The sequence below is a fragment of the Cyprinus carpio genome, chromosome B4, assembly GCF_018340385.1.
Source record: "Cyprinus carpio isolate SPL01 chromosome B4, ASM1834038v1, whole genome shotgun sequence".
Taxonomy (NCBI): Eukaryota; Metazoa; Chordata; class Actinopteri; order Cypriniformes; family Cyprinidae; genus Cyprinus; species Cyprinus carpio.
The window spans coordinates 30100978-30125038 of record NC_056600.1 but is presented as its reverse complement, the minus strand read 5'-3'; the positions used below and the strand labels follow the sequence as shown (position 1 = coordinate 30125038).

At 37.4% G+C, this 24061-nt stretch overlaps 1 protein-coding gene across 4 annotated transcripts in view; it reads right to left on the bottom strand.

Annotated features, from left to right (window-relative positions):
- LOC109103345 (phosphatidylinositol 4,5-bisphosphate 3-kinase catalytic subunit beta isoform-like) overlaps positions 1–24061 on the bottom strand; it is a 91488-nt gene that overhangs the window by 21742 nt on the left and 45685 nt on the right. For 2 of the 4 annotated variants that reach the window (XM_042722498.1, XM_042722496.1), the window contains exons 3-11: positions 11904–12087; positions 8755–8983; positions 7372–7592; positions 7094–7276; positions 3857–4024; positions 2503–2592; positions 1354–1605; positions 1017–1113; positions 655–785 (exon numbers count right to left, since the gene is read on the bottom strand). In XM_042722498.1, coding sequence (XP_042578432.1) covers positions 655–785; positions 1017–1113; positions 1354–1605; positions 2503–2592; positions 3857–4024; positions 7094–7276; positions 7372–7592; positions 8755–8983; positions 11904–12053 — 1521 coding nt within the window. In that variant the 5' untranslated portion in view covers positions 12054–12087. Of the gene's footprint in view, positions 1–654; positions 786–1016; positions 1114–1353; positions 1606–2333; positions 2454–2502; positions 2593–3856; positions 4025–7093; positions 7277–7371; positions 7593–8754; positions 8984–11903; positions 12088–24061 lie in introns of those variants that run through there. The other 2 variants (XM_042722497.1, XM_042722499.1) reach the window with 2 other exon arrangements.

Sequence of the window (24061 nt, the reverse complement as noted above, 5' to 3'; positions counted from 1 at the left end):
CAGGAGAGTTCTAACTGTTCGAACATTTCTTAAATCAGAGGTAAAAAACAATGCAAATAATGTTTATTTTCTTGCACAGACTGATTGTTTTGTGTCTTTACACATCAATGTATCGTCACGAGCCGCAGGGTTTAATTTGGTTTTGTTTGTGCATTTTTTTTTATTATTTTTTTTTATTTTGTTTTTTTTATGTTTTTCCCATCCACTTACATTATAAGACTGATAGACTGCAAAGATTTGAGCTAAAAATCTTGGTATGTGTTCTACTGAAGAAACAAAGTCACCTACATCTTGGATGCCCTGGGGGTAAGCAGATGAACATCAAATTTCATTTTTGGGTGAACTATCCCTTTAAGTCCTGGAAATTGTGTTGAAGCCAATTAGTTTGCAGTTGCCAATTTTCTGATAGCTCTAACTTTTTTTTTTCCCTTACAATTCCATTAAACAGTCAGTAAATTGAATGCGGCTAGTCTAAGAGCCTATATACTAGTAAATTTATATATACTAGTAAATAAACTTTTTACTAGATATCCACACTAAAAACTGTTTTTGAAATTCTTTCTATAAATTAAACAATTTGATTAAACTCAACAAAGTGTCCAAGTAGACGTGTACATTTGTGAGTTATGCTCATATGTGTAAGTATATGCATACCTTGTCAAAAGCAGGAAATACAACAGGTTGTGTTGAGTATTCTGGAAAGCTTATATGTAGTTCTGTGGCATTTTCTGTGTATGGATTGGTCTGAATTGTCCCAATAGGGTTCAACATCTCTTCCAGCTCATCTGCAACACACACACAAAAAAGGCATTTCCTGAACACATTTCCTTCCTTTACAAGACATCAGTGCACAACCTTACACAAAATGTATTACTCACAGATGAACTGATAACATCACAGACACACACCCTATGACACAACTGTCCAGCAGTTTACACAACCATGATGTGGTCATAATCAAACCCTAGTAAGCTAAGAATGTGTGTGTGTGTGTGTGTGTGTGTGTGTGTTCTCACCAGGGAAAGAGGACCAGCAGTGGAGGATAATGTCACCAGTCTTCAGCTGCCCTCTGTAGTCAAACACCATTGTGTTAACCCATGCTATTGGGTAGTGCTAGAGAAAAAATATAACATGGAAAACATATGATCAGTTTGTATGTATGCATCAGTGCCTGAATTGGTGAGGGTGGATGGGGGTTGTTAAACCCCCTATTAGAAATTATAAAAATAAGACTTGGGGGGCATGACCAAATATTCTGATAATAGCCCATAACACATAAGACAGTAAATTTGAGCACTGGTATACGAGTGCTTAAGAATATGTGCTATGAATAAAGTTGTGTGCTGATCTCACCACTTTCCCTGCCTTGCGGATAGTCTGGTATTTGTTCAGGTGTGTGTTTTTGGTTGACCTCTGTTTCTTCACTTTGTCCATAACAGCGTAAATGGCAAAACAGAGGCGGGCCATTCGTGGCAGGTCACAGACAGCGATGTCAAATTCCAGTGTTTTGTTCCACACATGCTCAGATCGACTGCTGCTCTCACTGCTGACTGCTGTCTTACACAGCAGCTCTGTACCATGAAAGAGCCCTGCTCGAACCTGGATCTACACAAATCCAAGTTACAAAAATAAATTAGCATGACATACAATCCTTTATGGATTAGATTATTCAAACTTATGTGCAAATGTTGTTTCTTATCCAGGTATCTAACAAAAAGAGACATTTGATTGACAATATTGTTCGAATTTTGTTTGCTTTGTCTGACTGACAAGGTATTTCGATTTGGTAAAAAAAAGATCAACATATGAAGTGAAGAATGTAGCATAATGTGCATGACAGGATGTAACTTTGCTCAAACATGGTTGATTCTATCACAACATGCACAACATGTGAAGTGTTAAATATTGTTATACTCTAGTGTAAAAGTTGCTTGGAAATCTTTTTACTATGAACATGTGCCCAGGTGCAATATACTGTACACAGGATTGAGTGATACTTTGAAAATACTGTCTGTAGTAATCAACATGCCACAAATGCATCAGGCTAAATAAAACTAAAGGCTAAATAACTGCAAATATAATGTTTCCACACACACAAAAGTCAATGAAACCCATGCATATTATTATTAATATATTTCTGTTTTTGTTTCACTTATTTTGTGTCCTCTATAGACTTTTATAAATAGACATTACCAACCCAAACTCATGAGAAAATGTAACTATTTTATGAGGTGGTGATTTCATATGATTTTTGCAAACACATGAATTAGATCATACAATTTCATACAAATTAGCCAACAATCTGCCAAAACGTAAAAACAATCACAAATTACCATGAGAGTGTGTCTTCATTACTTTGGAATGGAACATAAATGACACACTGCACCTTTAAATAAATGTTTTCATTTTAATGTAATACTGCTTCTGGGCCACCAGGAGGCACGTAAAAGTAAGAATAAGTTTAGTGATTATTCAGAATTCAGAGGTGTTTGTGATGTTTACCTTAGCAGCATCTTCAGCGTTCACCTTATTACCTTTCACAAGATGAATTCTAAACAGAGAATGAACCTTCCAAACACACGTATGTAACTGCTGAGGAGAAAGATAAATGCAGTGTAAACTGTCAATAAAATTATTATATTAGTGTTACATACACATACTATATTGTCATCTAAATAGCATTTATTTAAAATAAAAGATTTTTGGGACACTTGATGAATGTGAGGTCCTGGCATCCTTTAAAACGTTGTTGTCCAAACCTGGTCCTGGAAGGCCAATATCCTTCTGAGTTTAGCTCCAACCCCAATTAAACACACATGAACCAGCTAATCAGCTTCCAGGCAGGTGTGTTGAGACAAGTTGGAGCTAAATCTGGACTGAGTTCGGACACCCCTGCTCTAAATTCACACTGACACCTTGCAAAGTCATTAGAAAAATGGCTCAGAAAAGTTACATTTTAAACATAAATTCTATGAAAAGTTGTAGCACCATTTCTTTGCATATGGTTCTTGTTTTGATATTTTGTCAAAATCAGAATCTGATTTATCTAATGCAATGACATTCAGATATTAAAATTGTGGCTTAAGCGTCTAAATCACTACACAAGTTGCTATAACTCTGAAACTGTGACCTCATACACACAAATTGAAATATACAGATACTCGCACAAATGCACATACTGTATACATTCCCTTAGGGGTTTGGTTTAGCACCAGAACTTTTGCAGAGGTCAGCAATCTGACATCGGCAAAATAACTCACATGATTAGTGCTAACACATGCTTGCCTGACTCACTTCCTGGAACACATTTTTGAAACTCTTTGGACCAAAACAGCGTGAGGAAACAAACTTTACTGTGCAATGGATGATACACATGACCACGACTTACATGATATACTGTATCTGTCAGACACACATAATTACTACACTACTCATCCACATGATGGCAAACATCAGCTAAAACATACCAGCCAAAAAAACAAGTACTACAATACTGTAAAAGAGCTACACAACAACCTCTCCTAATTCAGTTTAATTTGCAAAAATAATTACAAATATCTCATCTGTAGTTAGACTTACTGCAGAGTGTAAACACTGCAACCCCATGGCGCTTTAAAAACAATGCTCTGTTTATTTGAGCAGTCCAATTTGTCAACTTCTACCTCATCCAATGGTGTGATATTGAGGTGGGACTGCCTATTTATTTGAACAATGGCTGACAAGATGCAAGGTGAAAGGAGTGTTTGGGAAACCGGTTTAGAAAAATCATTATTTTTGCATTGCCGTGTGGTGCTGCTAGGTACACAAAACTAAGAACACCTTTGATTAGTTGAAGTGCAGGAAACAGTGTACTTGCCGTTGGCAGTCTCTTCTTTGGGGGCAGCGGTAGTGGAGGGTTTGAAGTTTTCCACGCAAGAACTGATCCAATTGTACTGATTTCCTTCTCAAACATTGCCTTCACAACATCACAGTGAACCAGTGTAAGATGAGGGCTCTCATTGGTCAGCAAACAATCCCTAATGTACTACACACATACACACACACAGAGATATTTACATTAGTTTTTCAACAGAAAATCAATCATACTTCTGCCCCCTACAAATGGCACCTAAATACCTCAAAGTACCATGATACTACCATGGTCTTTAGTTTAATGTTAACATGTGTCGCGACGCTTGTGGTATCCCCTAAAAAAACAACAACGATGAAATGAAGAAGTGTAGGCAATCTAGGTGTGAGACAGGCCACAATGGTCAGAATATTATAGACAAAAGAATAATGATTAGCAGCCGTTCAGAGTCAAGTATCATGTTTGCAATACAAAAGAACCATCACATTTCCATAATCAGTCCTTCATGGAAAGTGTGAATGGCTCATAGTCTGAAAACTTTAGCATGATGTGAAAAAAAATATTGGAGTCAGTTTACTTTATTTTATTAGTGTTCATTTATTTTATTATACTGGATAAATTGTTACACCTTTTTATATTTTATGTGGTGTCATGATTTACTTTTGATAAAAACAAAGGTTTATGATTGTATATTCATTTGACATTTGTATCATATTTGATCATATTGTATACCCTTAAGTCTACCCTATAAGTCTCTTATTGAAAGAACAACAACAGCAGCAGTATGGTGGAACATTTATATGAAACACATGTATTTGGTACTTGCTACTCTTTACTCTTTCCTTTCATTCTTTTCATGGCTTTGGAAAACTTGTCTCGGATGTTTCTCTACGTCGTTTTTTGCATAACGCCGGATCGTCGACACCAAGCTTTGCTGCAATTTCTTTCTAGGAATTAAATACTTTCTATGAATCTTCGTGAGTCTCTTTCCGTGAGCTATCATACAGGTGCGGATATATGTGTGTCAGCTTAGCCATTCGACACTCCAGTGTGTTCATGTTGCTAGTGACTAGGAGATGTTGTTCTCCTGTCGGACCTCCATGGAATGAGAAACAAGCCGGGTAAATGAAAGTAGAAAAGAAAAGAAGGTGGAGTTTCGGAACACACTCATCGATTGCGTCAACCGCCATAGTCCAATGGAAACTAAAAGGTGTTTAGGAGCCAAATCGAACTTGAAATTATGTCACATCAGTTTGTTCTTTGATTTCGTTTGAAGTATTTGGGGGCCTTTATGATCCAAACACACCACACATCTGTCCTTAAATGAACTGCTGCCACCAATCACTTGCCTGACAGGTTTTAGTCTCCTGATGAAACTGAACTATTGTGTACACAATATTTAGTAAAGCACACTATATTTTGTTTGATGTCTGAACATGACGTACTAGCTCATCACATTTCACTAGCGGAATTCTTTTTATTTTCCAAAAAAATAAAAATAAAAAAACATTCTGGCGTTAATGTACATCTCATCCTCAAGAGGTTTTTGCATGATAGAAATGTTAATGAACTACGCTAAAGCTCACTGTGGTAATTTAATGATGAATATTACATGTGAACATGCAAAACGACAGATAGAATAATTCAGCCCCAAATGGAGAACCCAACTCAAAAACCTAAGAAATATTTTAATAATCATTACATGTAATGTTCACTTGTCACTTTCAAGGATTTAAAAGCTCCACTTTGTGTAAAGGAATACAGTTCTCAGAATTTTGGTTACAAGATTTTTAGTGATTAAAGAGCAGGTCATATGGTATTTTAGGGTGCTTTCACACTTGGTTCACTTGCCTGGTCCAAACCCGAGTTCGATTGCTCCCCCCTCCCCCTGCCCCCGCTGGACTGTGTTCATATTATAATATTTGAGTCTGAACCGCGGTTCGCTTGCGTCATCAAGCCAGCAGCTCTTTACCCCGTTGCTTAGTAACGACGGTGCAGGAGAAGGCGGCAAATGCATAACATTACTCTCTGCACTTTTATGTATTTACATTTTTGAACCATTCGTATTGTTTACAAAGCTTCGGTACATAACGGCACTTGCGTCTGTCGTACGAATGTACTGCAAATGCTCTAAAGAACGCTGAAGGCGAACAGAAATAGAGATATACAGCTCCCTGCTTGCAGCGCGCCAGTCACGCTCGTCAGGAAAGTGAGTGAAACACAAACACAAACACACATTTTCATCAAATAATACGTCATTAATAGAGGTTCACTTCCGCGATTTGGTACGATTGCGTTCACATCAGCAGTGAACCGTACCAGAGTTCACATGAACCGTACTCCAGACCACCGTTCAAATTTCCCCTGCTCAGGGAGTAGGGAGAAATGAACACTGTGTAGGGACCATGTCAATGGAAACACAGTTCATGAACAGAGCTCACTTTTAATGAGCGATTATCTGAATCAGGTGTGTTAACAAAGAGAGACATAAAATATGCAGAGCTGGGGGGCGCGAGGACTGGAATTGAGAACCGCTGGTGTAGAGTAGCGCTTGTTGTTTGTTGTTTGTTGTTTCTCGGATGTTTCTCTGTAGACATGGTTTTATGTTTACATACGCATCACAGTATGGCAAGGGGCGTAACATTTCTGTCACACGCTTGAGTCATTCTGCCAATCATAACGCACTGGATAGCTGGCCAATCAGAGCACACCTCGCTTTTCAGAATGATGAGCTTTGTAAAAAAAAATGGCGCGTTTCAGAAAGGCAGGGCACAGAGGAGAAAAAAATAATGTACAGTATGTGGAAAATAATGTGTTTTTTTTAAACCTTAACACATTTCATTACACCAAATACACAAAATAATGTTCTTTTTAGAAACATAATATGACCCCTTTAATTCTTTTTATATATAGCTTCAGAAGACTTGTAATATAGCACACAAATCTTAGCACACAAATTAATTTTCTTAAGCCATGTTACTGGTCTTATGTATGCAAAAATAGTCATACAAATGTAAAGTCATGTAGAGTCAGAGGTTTGAAATGGCATGATGATGAGTAAATGATGACAACCTTATTATATGAATGGAGAAATGCTTTTATAGGTGCAGCAAAAGTTTGACACTTTAAACTACACATTGCTCTAAAACAGTATGTAGTGGAGTGCTGTATTTTTGCCATATTAACAAAACCTTGGAAAATATATTTTGAGCTTTCAAAGCCATTTCTGGCAATGTATCTTACTTTGCACTGATTAAGATGGTGATCTTCAAATAGGAACTCAAGTTTTCTACTGACACGCAGCACATAATCACTTCGGAAACCAATGTCTTCCTCTGGGACGTGAGTGGTCTGCCATTTCTTGAGAGCCAGGTCCATTAGCTCAGTTACTGTACAATGCAATGACACTTTCAGGCTGGATGTGTCCTAAAGACAGAAAAATAAGAGAATCATAATACTGATAATTAATTACATTTTAGGGATATCTGCAATACACGACATACTAAATTAACACTACTCACCTGTGACTGGTCATAGTGCATGGTAATTTTGATTACGCCCTCATGCTTGTCAATCAAATTCTCCAGTGACCCTGCCTCCAGTGTCATGGAGTAACAGCTCCGAAGCCACTCCCCCCATGACATCAGCTGCATACACTGCATTTTCTCCTCGCTGATTCGCTTCATTTTGGAACGAAAGTCCTTTACTTCCTGGTCTTGCAGGGCATCCAACTCATGAAGACCTGTGCCATGAGGCATAAAGTTCTGTGACTTTACTCTCACAATATCAACAACACCCACTGCTGAGAATGTGTTTATGAAGTGAATTACATAGTATCTGAAATAAAAATTATGTGAACTCAGCAGAGTGTGAACCGCTGTCACAGATAAAATGGTTTCAACCCTTATGCATTTGTAATGTTGTGAATTCCCACTTCAAAGACAAGCTTGGCACCCCAATACACTTTAACTTTGAAGTTTTTTAAGAGTAAAAACAATGTGTGATAAATTAGGTGAATACCTCACAGAATTACACTATACTATACTAAAGTGTATATGAGGAAGAAGGAGAAAATTTAAGCTGACTTAACATTCAATTTGTTCCTCGCACAAACAAGTTGCATGAATTAAGCAATATAGCACACAACACGTGTGGACTTGTAATTCCTTTCATTTTTTAAAATTTTTTCACAGAAAAAAAAGAAAATGCAATGGATCTGCAAAAATAAGAGTGAGTAATTGATGCCAATTTTAATTTCTAAAACTATTCTTATTGTGAACATCTGTTTATGGTGAATGACATCAGTGTGTTTTGTTTATGAGACAGAGCTCTGGGGGAAAGGTTCCAAATGGCTTCCTGATAACAAACATGATGACATTTAAATAGCATTAAAAATTCATTTGATCCTCTCCACTAAGAGAGACTGTCCATATTGTGTGTGTGTGTGTGTGTGTGTGTGTGCGCGCGTGTTAGAGTCAGTGAATGAGCAGGGCCAGTGGAGTGTGTGAGTGCATAAGCCTTGAGGGCTGAGCTTGATATTATAGCCCCATTATGATCCATCCTTACATACATGCAAACAAACAATCAACATCACTCTCAAATCAGCCTCTGCTGAGTCTCACACACACACTTACTGTTCACTGCAAAATGGCATGTCAAGATACACATTAGATACAATATATTTCTATCTGTGTTGTCTATTTTTGCTCCGCAAACTAAGAATAATTCAATGATAATCTCATAGCACACAAAAAAAAGCAGTCACTTGTCGTCACCCACTAGAGTAACAAATTTAACCTGCAGAATGGGTCACTGAAAAATCCCAGATAGCTGATATCCAATAGACAGGATGAGACTAACAGCATAGCTCTCATTATGCATGTGATTATGTACATATATGTCACCTTTCCCAATGAGCACTCCGATCTTAGAGTCTAGTATGCGCTCTGCACGTCCACAGTTGCGTGTGATCAGTTTGAGGACAGGCAGGAATGGTCGTACATCGCATAGCCGCCTGGTTTCATCCTCCAGCTCTTCATGCACTGCTGCCTGGTTCACACACTCGAACATGTGACCCTCCATCTCCCCCAGCAATGAAAAGAGAGGGTATGTCTGTGCCTCCTTCCATAACAGCTAGATAAACACAAGAGCAAAATGATGAGAGTGAATAATCTTATCAAAATTGTATTTTGAGTGTCTTTGCATTTTAGTTGGCAATGATTAAGATACAATTTTCTGTGCGAAAATGTGAGTGGTGTTTGCCTTTGGAAAACTCCATCACAATGCTAAAGGAGGTTGTCTGGGCATTGTTTTGTGGTTTTTAAAATGTTTTGAGCTATATTGCTATGTGGCTGCTAGGTCACTGCAAGCAGGACTTTGCAATTAACTGCATTCATACTAAAGCCAATGTGAGTATGAAATTACAGTTGTTAACAAATATTTTAGATATGGCTATTAAAGCCTACACTCACGTACGAAAAAGCCTGGGGCCGGATAACATTGGAGGCAGAGTGCTGAAGTACTGTGTGGCCCAATTAAGTGGAATTTTCTATTCCCTCTTCCAATGTTCAATAGACACCCAGGTGGTTCCACTGCTTTGGAAAACAGCAGTTGTGAACCCCCTTCCCAAAGTCTCCCATCCAACCTCATCCAAGGACTACAGGCCTATTGCCCTCACCTCTCTTTTAGTTAAATCACTTGAGCGGATCATTAAAACACACATCATGAATTCCTGTAGACATGCTCTTGACCCTCTACAATTTGCTTACAGACTTGGGAGGGGGACAGACGATGCCATTGTAGTGCTTTTAAATTATCTGTATACACACCTGGAGGGTTGTAAAACACATGCTCACATTTTATTTGCAGACTTTTCATCAGCATTCAATACAATCCATCCACAATTTTTATCAAACAGACTTGGAGACAATTTCCAACTAAACTCAACACTAATTAAATGGATCTTGGACTTCCTGAGTGGGCGGCCACAAAGAGTAAGGGTGGGGAACACATTATCTGGGGTCCGCTTCACTTCAATTGGGACACCAAAGGGTAGCGTCTTGTCACCACTATTATATATATTGTACACTGACTGTTGTCGCAGTAGTTACCCTGGATGTTATATAATTACATTTGCAGATGATACTGCTGTGATTAGTTTATTGGAGCAAGATGAAACTGAACACGGTCCAGTGTTGCATGAATTTGTTGACTGGTGTGAAGCCTCCCAGTTGCATTTGAATACGTCCAAGACCAAAGAGTTGGTCTTTGATTTTAGACATGGGGCTCCCTCACCCACTCCTACTCTGATAAAAGGAGAGGAGATAGAGATGGTGACGGAGTATAAATATCTCGGTCTTATCATTGACCGTAAATTATTCAGGGATCAGTGTGCTGATGCCGTTTTTAAAAAGGGCCAACAACGTTTATATTTTCTTAGAAAACTTAATTATTTTAATGTTGATATGACGCGATTTCTTTGATCAATTTTGCGATTTCGATTTTAATCACGATTTTGACACACAGAAATGCTTTACAGTCATAAATGCATTCAGTATGAATTTGAAACATATTTCCAAAAGAAAACCAATTAGAGCTTTATCAAAAAGTTGTAACATGTCTCTAGAACAGACATAAGTCAAAATAATCACTAAGCAAAGGTGTTACAAAATGTCTAGACATAGGGCAAAAATAAATAAATAAATAAATCCCGTGTCCAGGGACTTATTTTTTATTTATTTTTGCCATGCATTGGTCATAGAGCTCACTGTAGCAGTGCCTCAGGAGCTGAAATATATTTGTTATACATTATACAGGTTCACACGTACTCCGTCTGCAGTGCGTATACAGTATGTGTATGCGGTGCAGAAGCAGCAGTGAGAGCGCATTATTGTAACGCGAAAACACATTAAAATAATGCGCGAGCGCGAATCTCTCCGCTCGCACGCAGATTTCCTTTGCTCTGTCACAAAACCAGATGCGCGCACTTAAACGTGTCTCCTCTCGCTCAAACTGTGTCCTGTGCACTCACAACTCTCTCTATGCTCATGTGCTAGATATTAATTATTTTCGCACCTCTCTATTTCTAACCTTTTCTGTTCACATCTTTTGCATCTTTTTCCGCGTGCAGTGTGAACGCTCTGATCCGTTAACTTGGGCTTGGAAAAAAATATGCATCACAGTGTGTAAACCTGGAGTTACGTAGGCATATGCCCAGTCTGATCTGTTCTTGCGCCCCATTTAGGCACGCTGCATTCTGATTGGATTGGATAGCATACTGCGGGAGGTCGTGCAAATCGTGCTATAAAGCGATTAAGAATTCGCGCACGCTCAAATCGTGATTTTATGATGATTTCAATTAATCGTACAGCCCTAGTTGATAGCAAAATGTTGTCTATTTTTTATAAGTCTTTTATTGAGAGTATTCTCTCCTACTTGACTGTTTGCTGGTATGGACATACAAAAATCACCCACAGGAACAAATTGGGGAAGATTGTTAAAACCTGTGGAAGAATCATTGGTCAACAACAGGTAGACCTATACCAACTATATCTGAGATTGGCACAGAAGGCAGATAAGGTTTGCATGGATTCAACCCAGCCACTTTCAGTGGAGTTCAAGCCTCTCCCTTCTGGTCGTAGATATAGATACCCTAAGGTTAGAACCAACTGAGCAAAAGAATCATTCATTCACCATGGCAATAACCCAATCAAATAAGGTATGGGGAGGAGTATGACTGGAGAACATATGTGAAGTATTTTTTTTTTTTTAATAGGCATGCTAATAAGCAACTAGTTAATAGTGAGAATTGGTCCCTATTCTAAAGTATTACCAAACAAATTTAAGCCATCAGAAGAAAAATAAACAATTGGACATTCTGGTTACTATAAGGAACTTTGCAACTACATGTCTTCTACCAGTTAGTCGAGATGTAGTTGCAAGTTATAGTCAAGTGAATGTGTAAAAGGGGACCATCAAAATAAAGTGTAACCAACATTTATTTTATTTGAACCACAAATTAACAGAGAATCTGCTTGCACACAAAAACACATACCAGTTTGATGTTTTGGATGGTGCTCTCTCGAGGAACCTCCATCTGGATGTATATTCCTGTGGGCAACAGGAAGTCCACCATCACCTGGTCGTCTCCATCCAGCCCTGACTCCACCCACAAGTCCAGCTGATCTGTCTTGGCGGGAGGCATGGCACAGACCACGCTGGAGCCAAACCATGGGAACCTGAACAAAAATCAAAATAAATAAATAAAAATAAATATTATAACATATATTTTAGGGGTGTAACGATACATGTATTCATATTGAACCGTTCGGTACAAGGCTTTTGGTTTGGTACACATTACAAAGCGAACAATTCGTTGGACTAATCCTATTACATTTTGAAAATAAAAGAGCTTAAAGTGTCTGAATTCTAATGTTCTCAGTGCAACTGTGCTCAACAAGGCAGCCCAAACAACGAAACAGGCAATGTGCTTTCTGCCCCTCCCACCCCCAAAGAAAAACACACTACTCCGGTCAAGCATACTAGCTCGTTGCAATATGGCTAGTAATGTTAATGCGATTACCAGACCAGAAATAGAAGATCCTCCAATAACCAGCAGCTCTGGCTTTTGGAACCACTTTGGTTTTCCTGTGTGTTTAAGGGTAATGGTAAGACAGTGGTGGATAAAAACAACAACAACGGTATGTCACATCTGCTACATGACAACAGGTTACATCAGTGGGAATACTTCAAACATGTCAACTCATTTATGCAGACATCACCCCAGTGTGTCAATAACTGGAACCAGATGAAAACAAGGAGAAACACAGATGCTACAAACTATCCCTGCAGCATTTAGGCAGTCATATAGTTCCATCATTGTTCAAAGTAAAAAAAAATAACATACTTTATGATGTTAGTTTTAATTTTTTTTTTTTTTTTTTTTTAAATCCAGCACATGAGGGCCCAACGTCCTGTACTGGGACCTTTGTTCACAGCCCAGCAACATGCAACTCAAATGGCATTTGCCAGAGAACATCAGAATTGGCAGGTCCACCACTGGTACCCTGTTCTCTTCATGAATGAGACCAGGTTCACAATGAGCGCATTTGACAGATGTGAAAAAATCTGGAGATGCCGTGGGGAACGTTATATAGTTTGAACAGAAGCTCCACTATGCTTTTGGCGTACACATCAAAGCACATGTGTTTGAGCTTCCATATTTGATGTGTTCTATGTATGAGCTTTGTTCAATGTTTATATTTGAATTTCTTCACATAAAATAATTTCTGTTCATCATATAAAGCAACAGTGTCCTTTTGGAAGACTAAGAAAAAAAAAAAAAAAACTTGATTCATATGGACTACATTTACAATAGGGGTGTCGCGATTTACCGTTATTGATGATAACTGTGACATTCAAAGCAACAATTATCGATATCGTGTTAATTTAGTGTGTGACGATATACCGCAATATTTAAAATGAACAGTTCTCTTATGATAACACCACATGTAAATATTCCAGCGCCAGTACCTGGTTGAGTGACCAGGTGGCAGTATTGTGCTTAACGCTGACACTGTCACACAAGACCACGACGCAGCGCTCACAGCTACTCCGAGGAGAGCCGTGTTCAGCAGAGTAATTGGCCATTATTTTACTAGTCATAGAATGGGAAACGTTATATTAACCTGTTAACAGTGTTCAGTGAAGGGAGATTATTTTGATAAGTACCGCGTTTTCTTTACTCCTCTTATTTTTGTATTTGCAATCGATACGGACTGTGCGTAGTAACACTTTATTTCTTTGTTCAAATCTATTAATAGTTACACAAATAAAACTGGTCTTGAAAAACTGAGGGACCACATTGCTACATTAAACTCTGTAAAATGTTAAGTTGGTCGCAGTGCCATGCACTTAATGCCTCACCTGCAGTCATTCTTCAATAAGGTTCATTAGTTAACATTAGTTAATTACATTAGTTAACATGTATAAATAACATAAATAATAATAAACAATATTTCCACAGCATTTATTAATCTTAGTTAACAAATTAAAAAAGTTAACAAATGACATGTTATTGTAAAGTGTTACCATTAATATTTATTCATCATACTGTTGAACTTGACAGTATTTTCTCTCTTGTTATTTCATAGGAGCTTCAAAGAAGACGGAGAAAGCCAGAGTCTTGTGCCCTGCTTTTATCAGTATCCTTATGTTCATTGGGTGAAAAAGAAAACTCAATAAAGTAAAAAATAAAAAACATTTTCCCCTTAAGGTTTCTATAGATATCACAATATATCGATATCGTGAATTCTTATGGCCACAATAACCGTGATATGAAAAATCTAAAATCGTGACAGCCCTAATTTACAATGTCTTTATATACTTTTTGAAGTTTGAACATTTTGCTGTGTGAATTGATGGGGGAAAATTGAGAGAATATTAAATATCTTCATTTGTGTTCCATAGATGAACATAAGTTTTATAGCTTAGAACGACGTAAGGGTGAGTAAATGAGAGATTTTTCATTTTTGGATGAGCAAGAAAAAAAAATGAAAATGAAAAGAAAAAGTAAAAAGAAAAATAAGCTAAAAGAAAAAAAAAAACACACTATGCTATAGCTTCAATTTAACTCTTTCTCCGCCATTGACAAGTTATCTTGTCATTTAAAAGACAGCACTTCCCTGCCATTTACAAGTTTTTATGGCTTTTCGTGTTTTCACTGTTATACACTCTGGGGCACTATTACACATCTTCTGAATGAGTATAAAACCTCCCGAACAAAAACACACGTGGACAGGACGGAAAAACTAGCGATCTCTTATGTAAACAGATGCATATTAAAAATAATGCGATCATCAGCAATAGACAGCATGTAAATGAAAACTGCATATTGTAATGGAGTAAAATGATGATCCAGGAAGTGGTATATGGCTGTGCAAGCTTTGGAGGTTTTGATGGAAGCGATTTACTGGATTTATGCTTTGATAATTGTATTGAATATTATCAAGATGTAATTTTTGATAAAAAATGTGATTCTAACCTTTTTGCTCAAAATTATACATTTTTATGAAACCTACCTATATTCAAGTGTTGATAAAAAAAAGAATGCTTTAAGCTAGAATAATAATTATTATTATTATTTTTTTTTTTTAAAGTAGAGGCTTTGATCTTTATTCTGCTGTATTGCATATTCAAATATTCTTACAGCAAAATATACTGTAGGCCATCACATTTTAGTGAAAATTATCAAAATCGCTGGCGGTGGTTGGCAACTTTTTTCAAAAATGCTGGTGGGGAAAGAGTTTAAAATATACCATTTGTGGGTTCATTAGGTAGTGCACACATCCCTTTTACAACTCTTGGGCCTTGCTTGCTATTTTTAGAGCTAGTATTTTCCCTGAAGAGCACAACAATGAGTCATTGAAACACATAATGTTTATTATCTCTGCTCTCACCTAACTAACAAACTCAAAACATCATAAATATGACATCCTCAAACAGAGACCAGACAGGTGTGGACACTCGCTGTCACACAATGTCAATCTTTGAGACACTGAAACAGAGGAGGGGGATGTGGTTTGATAGCACACTTCCACATATAGGCAAGATATGACAAGTTAGACAAAGACATACCCACATTAGGTGACAGAGGATGTGGCTTTTTTTATTTTTTGAACACAGATTGTCACACAAGCATACTATTGTTTATACACAAACAGGAAAGAGTTAATTGCTGTGTCAATGCAGCTGTAAGTGCACTTTGTCTGCTTTTAGATGGGCAACAGTGCATCACATCCATTACAGCTAATATCAAGAGGTTCAAATAACTGTGCCGTGAAGGGCTTCAGGAAGCCCAACCTCCAAGTCCACCACAGCTCAAAAGCACTGATGTTCTCAGACCTCTTGACCTCTCCCTGCTGACACCACCATTTGTTAAGAGCTGTTGTGCACTGAGATTTTATCCTCTATGTTGGTCCTTAAGAGGGCACTTTGTGAACTAGTGCTCTGATAGACTGTGATCAAGTTATCAGAAAGTTTTCCTTGATTTTTAAAAAGCCAGTGATCAAGCAGGAGAATGTCAGCTTAAGAAGAAGGACCAAACATTTTGTGTGTTTTGTAGCTTTGTGTGAAGATACCTTTTACTAGTTTGTGTGTTTTTTTCCTTTATCCATACTTCCCATATTTCAGTGAGTCTTGGAGTACACTATAACTGTTTAAGTGGGTCCTGGAATGGTTTGGAAACCCCTGAAATAAAGTATCAATTATAGTCTGTATTACAAGTGAAGTATGCACTAAAGTTCAGTAGGTAAGATTACAGGGGTTTGTTCAAACAAGTATGAGCAATATTAATAACAAATTCATTCTTAAAAATAAAGGTTATTTTATTGGAATCTTTGGTTCCACAAAGAACCACACTGCACTAAAATTTCTTTATAGTGGAAAAAAAAAAAGATTCTTTTAAGAACTGTTTACTGAAGGTTCTTTGGGAGAGAAAAGAAAGCACACAGGGAAAGGTATATGACTATATGTACAAACAAAACAAATACGTAATAAAAATTTGGCAGAAAAGAACAGAATATTTTTCATAAAAATAAAACACAGCTGCAGTCTCAGCCCAAACTTATTTAATATTTATATAAATGAATTAGCAGAGCTGCTGGACCAATCTGAAAGTCCAGGACTGTAACTATATGACACTGACATAAAATATTTACTTTATGCAGATAAGCCACAAATTTTAATGGTCTCCAAAACAACCTCCTTAAAATCAATGCTTTTGTGAATGGGCTCTAGAAATCAATGTTTGAAAATTATTAGAAAACAAACAGGCCAAATATCCCTTCTCTCTCACAGAACATTGAGAGGGCACAAAGTACAGAATCAGTGGCCACCAACTGGCCACAAGAACATAAAAAGACACAAAAAAAAAAACCTCCCAGAGAGAGGTGGCTACCGAAAGAGTGTATTTGCAATCAATGTAACCAGGATGGGTCAAAACAGAGATGCACTTCCCCCACTGCTCAAAATACTCCTTTTTAAGAGAATCGATCTACAGGAAAATAAAACCAAATTCCTTTCATTGAATGAAATGTAAAATTTTATTTGGTGAACGGGCCACTTCCTCTTTAGTCTCACAGCATTTACACAGCTGCCACAATCTAAGAGATACTAAGTGAACACATCAGATCTCCCAAGCACCTACACCCTCTTTCTGTAATGCTTACATTTAGTCATTTAGCAGACGCTTTTATCCAAAGCGACTTACAAATGAGGATAATAAAGGCAATCAAAACTAACAAAAAGGGCAAAAATATGTAAGTGTAAATGACAAGTCTAGGTTAGCAATACACTTAGCAAGGTATTTATATATATAGAGTACATATCCTCTTCTGTGTAGCGCGGATAACACAGAAGAGCATACACAGCATACGGTGATATAGAGAGACACAGAGGAGACCATTGACAAAGGAATTATTGAATAAAGTCATTATTTTTGTTTTCTTCGCTTACAAAAAGTGTTCCCGTCACTTCATATAACCCAGATTGCACGTCTGATGGCAGATGGAGTTTTCTGACGATGACTTTCATACCTTTAATGTACCGTGACACTGTTATTTACTTGGCAGTCTATGTGACAGTCTAAGTCTCATATTCAAAACGTAATAATCACTTTAATGTAGCTTTTTGAGTAATTTATGGGCTAATTTTCAGTTTTGGGTGATCTAACCATTTATTTATATATATATATATATATATATATATATATATATATATATATATATATATATACACACACACACACATATATACTGCTCAAAAAAATTAAAGGAACACTTTGAAAACACATCAGATCTCAATGGAGAAAAATATCATGCAGGATATCTATACTGATATGGACTTGGTAATTTGTTAGGAATGAAAACATGCCACATTGTTTAATGGAAATGAAAATGATCAACCTACAGAGGGCTGAATTGAAAGACACTCAAAATTAAAGTAAAAAAGGATGCAGCAGGCTAGTCCATTAAGCTAAAATTTCATTGCAGCAACTCAAAATGGTACTCAGTAGTTTGTAAGACCCCCACGTGCTTGTATGCATGCCTGACAACGTCAGGGCATGCTCCTAATGAGACTAAGGATGGTGTCCTGGGGTATTCCCTCCCAGATCTGGACCAGGGCATCACTGAGCTCCTGGACAGTCTGAGGTGCAAACTGGCGATGTCAGATGGACCGAAACATAATGTCCCATAGGTGTTCCATTGGATTTAGGTCAGGCGAGCGTGGGGGACATTCAATGGTATCAATTCCTTCATCCTCCTGGAACTGACTGCATACTCTCGCCACATGGGGCCGGGCATTGTCGTGCACCAGGAGGAACAAGGACCCAATGCACCAGCGTAGGGTCTGACAACGGGTCCAAGGATTCCATCCCGATACCTAATGGCAGTAAGTGTGCCATTGTCTAGCCTGTAGAGGTCTCTGTGTTCCTTCATGGATATGCCTTCCCAGAGCATCACTGACCCACCACCAAATCGGTCATGCTGAACAATGTTACAGGCAGAATAACATTCTCCACCACTTTTCCAAACCCTTTTACATCTGTCACATGCTCAGGGTGAACCTGCTCTTGTCTGTGAAAAGCACAGAGCGCCAGAGGCGGACCTGCCAATTCTGGTGTTCAATTGCAAATGCCAATCAAGCTACACGGTGCCAGGCAGTGAGCACAGAGCCCACTAGAAGACGTCAGGCCCTCAGGCCACCCTCATGAAGTCTGTTTCTGATTGTTTTCTCAGAGGCATTCACACCAGTGGCCTACTGGAGGTCATTTTGTAGGACTCTGGCAGTGGTCATCCTGTTCCTCCTTGCACACAAAGGAGCAGATACAGGTCCTGCTGATGGGTTAAGGACCTTCTACTGCCCCGTCCAGCTCTCCTAGAGTAATTGCCTGTTTCCTGAAATCTCCTACATGCTCGAGACTGTGCTGGGAGACACAGCAAACCTTCTGGCAATGGCACATATTGATGCTCCTTCCTGGAGGAGTTGGACTGCCTGTGCAACCTTTGTAGGGTCGAGGTATCGCCTCATCCTACCAGTAGTGACACTGCCCCTAGCCAAATGCAATACTAGTGAAAAACAATCAGAAAAGATGAGTAGGGAAAAGAAATGTCAGTGGCCTCCACCTGTAAAACCATTCCTGTTCTGGGGGTTTTCTAATGGTTGCCCATCTAGTGCACCTGTTGTTAATTTTATTAACACCAAAGGAGCTGAAATGAGTTAACAACCCCCTCTGCTACATAACTGACCAGATCAATATCCCAGAAGTTGAATTTACTTGATGCTATACTCTGATTAAAAAGTGTTCCTTTAATTTTTTTGAGCAGTATATATATATATAAAAAGTGTTCCTTTAATTTTTTTGTGTATTTTTTTTTATATATATATATATATATATATGACAGTTTGTCCTATCCAGCCCTCAACAATGCTACAAACTGTAAAAATAACATAACAAATACACAAATACTTTTTGGTGTTACTGTATCAATGGATTTAATGCCACTTTGTAACTTTTGTGTCCATTATAGTGAAAATGAAGAATGGTGAGGCACAAAATACACAATGCTGCAATCTTGCATCACATACAATAAAGAAGAAGTGGGAGAAAGCCTGAAAAAGACAGACAAAGGTGGACGGGGGTGGGGAGGTCATTAAGCTATAAAAGTTATCAGCAAGAGATTGGATTTAGAGCCCCCCACCCTGGCATTAATTATGGCATCAGTTGGTCAACAAATTGTGATGTCAGTGTTCTTTTTTTATTACCAGAATCAACAATCAAGTATACCAGGTAGCCATAAAAAAAAAGGAATTAAGTAAATAAATAAATAAATGCATACATACATATATATGCATAGTCATTATAGCAGCACAAAAACAATTTCAACAATATAGCAGCAAGCAATTAACAGGGTCCAAGCAGTTAACATATTTAGTTCATAATTTAAATAATAAACTTACAAGCTTATCAACCAATTAATTCTGTTAATCAGGCTTGGAAAGCTTGTCTGGGTCAGTATAAAGTAGCACCTGAAAAAGATCATCCTACTTTTCTCAGATTATTCTAAATAATCAAAATAATCCCAGGCAGCTCTTTCACACTATTAATAGTCTACTCGAAGCTGACGGTGCTAATTCTCCGAGCATCAGTTCAGTTGTGTAATGATTTTCTCACCCATTTTAGTGCAAAAATTGCTAGCGTCTGTAAAGATGCTACTTGTTCCTCTGGTTCTCAGATGTCTGCAGTAAACTTTTTATGCTTTTCTGTTACTCCTCTGTGCAGATTTTCTTCAGTACATCCTGAATCACTCTGTGTGCAGGTATCTAGTATGAAAGCTACCACTTGCGTACTTGATCCCGTGCCAACTAGTTTATTTAAGTCTTGTTTTGACGTTTTGTGTTCTACTGTTCTTTCAAACATAAATGATTCACTGTCAACTGGTGTTGTACCAGCAGCACTTAACACCACTGCTATCACCCCTGTTCTAAAAAAAATATATATATATACTGATGTGAACAATAAGCAATTTTCATCCAATTTCAAATCTTCCATTTTTGGCAAAAAATTTAGAGGGTGTTGTTGCTTCTCTATTAAACAATCATTTGACTGTTAAGAACCTTTGTGAGCCATATCAGTCAGGGTTTGGAAACTGCACAGTACTGAGACAGCCTTGGTCAAAGTTACTAATGACATGATATTGGCATCTGACTCTGGATCTGTCATTAATCCTTATCCTTCTGGACCCAAGTAGGGGTGCTCCAATTGATCGGCTACCGATCACTATCAGCCGATAATCGCTGAGTTAATGTCTGGTTTCAAAAGTTCACTATCAAATCTGAGGAAGCATATTGAGGTAGCACCCCTCCCCCCATTTTCTGTTTTGATAGAGCCATCAGCTGTGTAATATATTAGCTCAATGCACAAGATTGATTGCAAATAAATCAGTGATGAGAATTTAAATAAAATTAATATTTTTGTGGGAATGTTTTTTTATTTTATTTATTTTTTATTAAATGTATAAATCTAAAAAAAAAAAAAAAAAACTGTTTAAATGAACATTTTATGTTAAATAAATTTAATTTGTTCAGTGATGTTCTTACCAGGTAGTTGATATTATGTCATTATATGACACATTGAGTAGCAATTAAGACCGTCAATTTTTTTTTTTGATCTTAATAATTATTTGATTTGCTTATTAATCTGTCACAAATAATTTTTTATCAATATTTGCTGAGAAAAAAAACCCTAAATGCCCCAAATAAACAATTAAAAGTTGAGTTATCCTTAGACAGTGATGTTGAATAGATAGTACACAAAAAAGTGGCCTTTTAAAGTTTTATTGTTGTATGTTTTAGTTCTGTGACTCTCCTCATTAATGCAACACATTCTTGTATTCGGTCTGGAATATGTTTTAGCCTCTGCATCTAATCTTGCTATTCAAAGGAATAGTTCACCCTCAAATGAAAATTCTCTCATCATTTACTCACCCTCATGTCGTCCCAGATGTTTATGACTTTCTTTCTTCAGATAAACACAAGAAAAGATTTTAAGTCTGTATAATGCAAGAAGAGGACAGGACCACTTCAGAAACCACACAAAGTGAACATGACGATCAAGTTTGAACTATTGGTATTTGTATTTTTATTTTTTTTGTATTTACCCTTTCACTTAAGACACTGATTCATTAACAGGGGTTGTATGAGTTACTGTCTGTCATATTCATTTTTAAATGTCCCATTCACTTGCATTAAACAAAGAGAGATTATTTTTTTCTAAAACTCTTAGTTTGTGTTCATCTGAAGAAAGCCATATATATATATATATATATATATATATATATAAAATATATATATTGAAAGCCATATATATATATATATATATATATTAATAGATTAAATATTTTTAATCTAGATTAATCTCACTGTAATCTTGGAGTTAATCTAGATTAATCTAGATTAAAATGGCTCATTGAATTCTGCCGAAGGCATTCAAATTATGTTCAATAAGTATATGTACTTGTTAGTACTGATAGAGCTGTGCTACTCAAACATAGTAGTTTGACGACGACTCTTCCCCTGCGCTACATTGCTTGGCCCGGCATCTCCCGCATTAGCTAAGGGATGCTTTGCGTTTAGGTGGTACTTGAGACTGGAAGAACTCCTACAGTAAACTAGTTCCACATTGCACAAGTTGCTAACAACCTTACGCCTGTTTCACACATACTCCGTCTGCAGTTGCGTATTTTTTTACGCACCCATGTTAACGGATTCCAGCGTTCACGCGGTTGTGGTCCGTGAGTGCGTTGCAGGAGCGGTGCGTCTGCAGCAGTGCAGCGATCGTTTACGTACTGAGTCTATTTTTGTTGTGCTGCATGCGCTGAATTAAAATGACAGTCCATTGTTCGCGGTAAAAATTAACATGGATTGACACGGAAATGCAGTAATTTCACAATAAATGTAAAAGCCTACTGTTTTTTTACATGCAACACATGGGTTTTGGCTAGGTTTAAAACAAGAAAAAGACCACCTTTAGATAGACGAGGCAACATGATATAGGCCTATACACTTTTATGGAAGCAGAAAAACAAAGTTCATTAAGAACAGTGCGATTGCTTGTAATAAAGATTTAAATGCAAAAGGCACGAGAGTCGACTGTTTCTGTCAACGGTGCTTTAATTTTAAATATTTGCGATATCCCAACAAGAAAAGTAGGCTAATTGTTGTGTTTAAATGTTTTGCTGCTTGCTTGAGCAGCTTATTATACAAACCTAGAAGTCAAATGCATGAATAATATGTTGTTTATATTTATTAAGTTTAAACTAATGTGTATGATTATGAAAGACTGTGACTGTTCTGTGATAAAAAATTTTTTTTTTAAACATGGTTTGAAATATAGAATGATGAACAAATGTTGTGTTTGTGGACTAAACAGCCGCAGATCAGTAGCGGACTGCAAACGCGTCCTGTGTGAAAGCACAAAGAGTCACAATTTGCTGCTTCTGCACCACACACACACGGACTGCATACGCACTGCAGACGGAGTATGTGTGAAACAGGCGTGAGTCTTGTCGAGTTTTTTTTTTTGGGAAGCTTGGTAATTTCACAGTAGGCATACACAGGTTCGAAGACTCGTTCTCGCCCCCTACAGTGCAATTCGTCTAGGTATACATCCACGCTAAACTATCACGGTGAAAGTCATCATAGCTCGCGTAGTATAGACCCAGCTCCCAACCCAACTTTGAGAATAGATTAACGGCGATATTCTTTTTTATTGCCCGATGAGAGTCTCACGTTAACGCAGCACGTTAACGGCGATAACGGCCCACCACTAATATATATATATTGGATGGCATGAGGGTGGAAAGGATAGAGTTTCCTTTTAATCCCTTTCTCTGTATGTGTGTGTGTTCCACTGTGCTGCATTTTAAATGCTGTTGCACTAGATGTATGTGTTTGACCTGTGCATTTTTAGTTTTCTCCCTTTAACCAAACCTCTGTATATCTGTTAGAAAAAAAGTACTTCTACTTTTTTAATACTTGAGTACAATTTAAGTAAGTTTTTGGCCAGATACTTGTAATTTTAACTGAGTAAAAATTTCACTAAGTATCTGTACTTTCACTTGAGTAAGATTTTTTTAGTACTTTTTACACTTGTTTTTATGGATGGTCAGATCAGAGGTCGGTCCATGTAGTACTGGTGTCCCTCAGGGCTCATTACTTGGTCACTTGCTTTTTAGCATTTATATTTTTCCTCTTGTCAATTAAGATCTCTCGAACTCAACTATCATTTTTACGCTGACGATACGCAGATTTACATCCACTCAAATCCGGGTCAGGATGTGAATATTTTCCATCTCTCACACTGTCTTTCTGAGATTAAGTTGTAGATGTCTTACAATTTCTTATGTTTGAATATTTCCAAAACAGAAGTTATGTTTCTTGGCTCTCCCCATAAATTGAGTAATGCTGAATCTTTAGCTTTGTCTGTTGAGGGTGTTGCTCTGGAGTTACAAAGTAAATTAAAAAATCTGGGCATTATTTTCGATCCAAGCTTGTCGTTCGAGCCTTTCATGATGAACAATGTTAAGATCTCGTTCTTTCATCTTAGGAATGTGAAACGGCTATGACCTTTGCTTTCTTTCTCTGTTGGTTAAT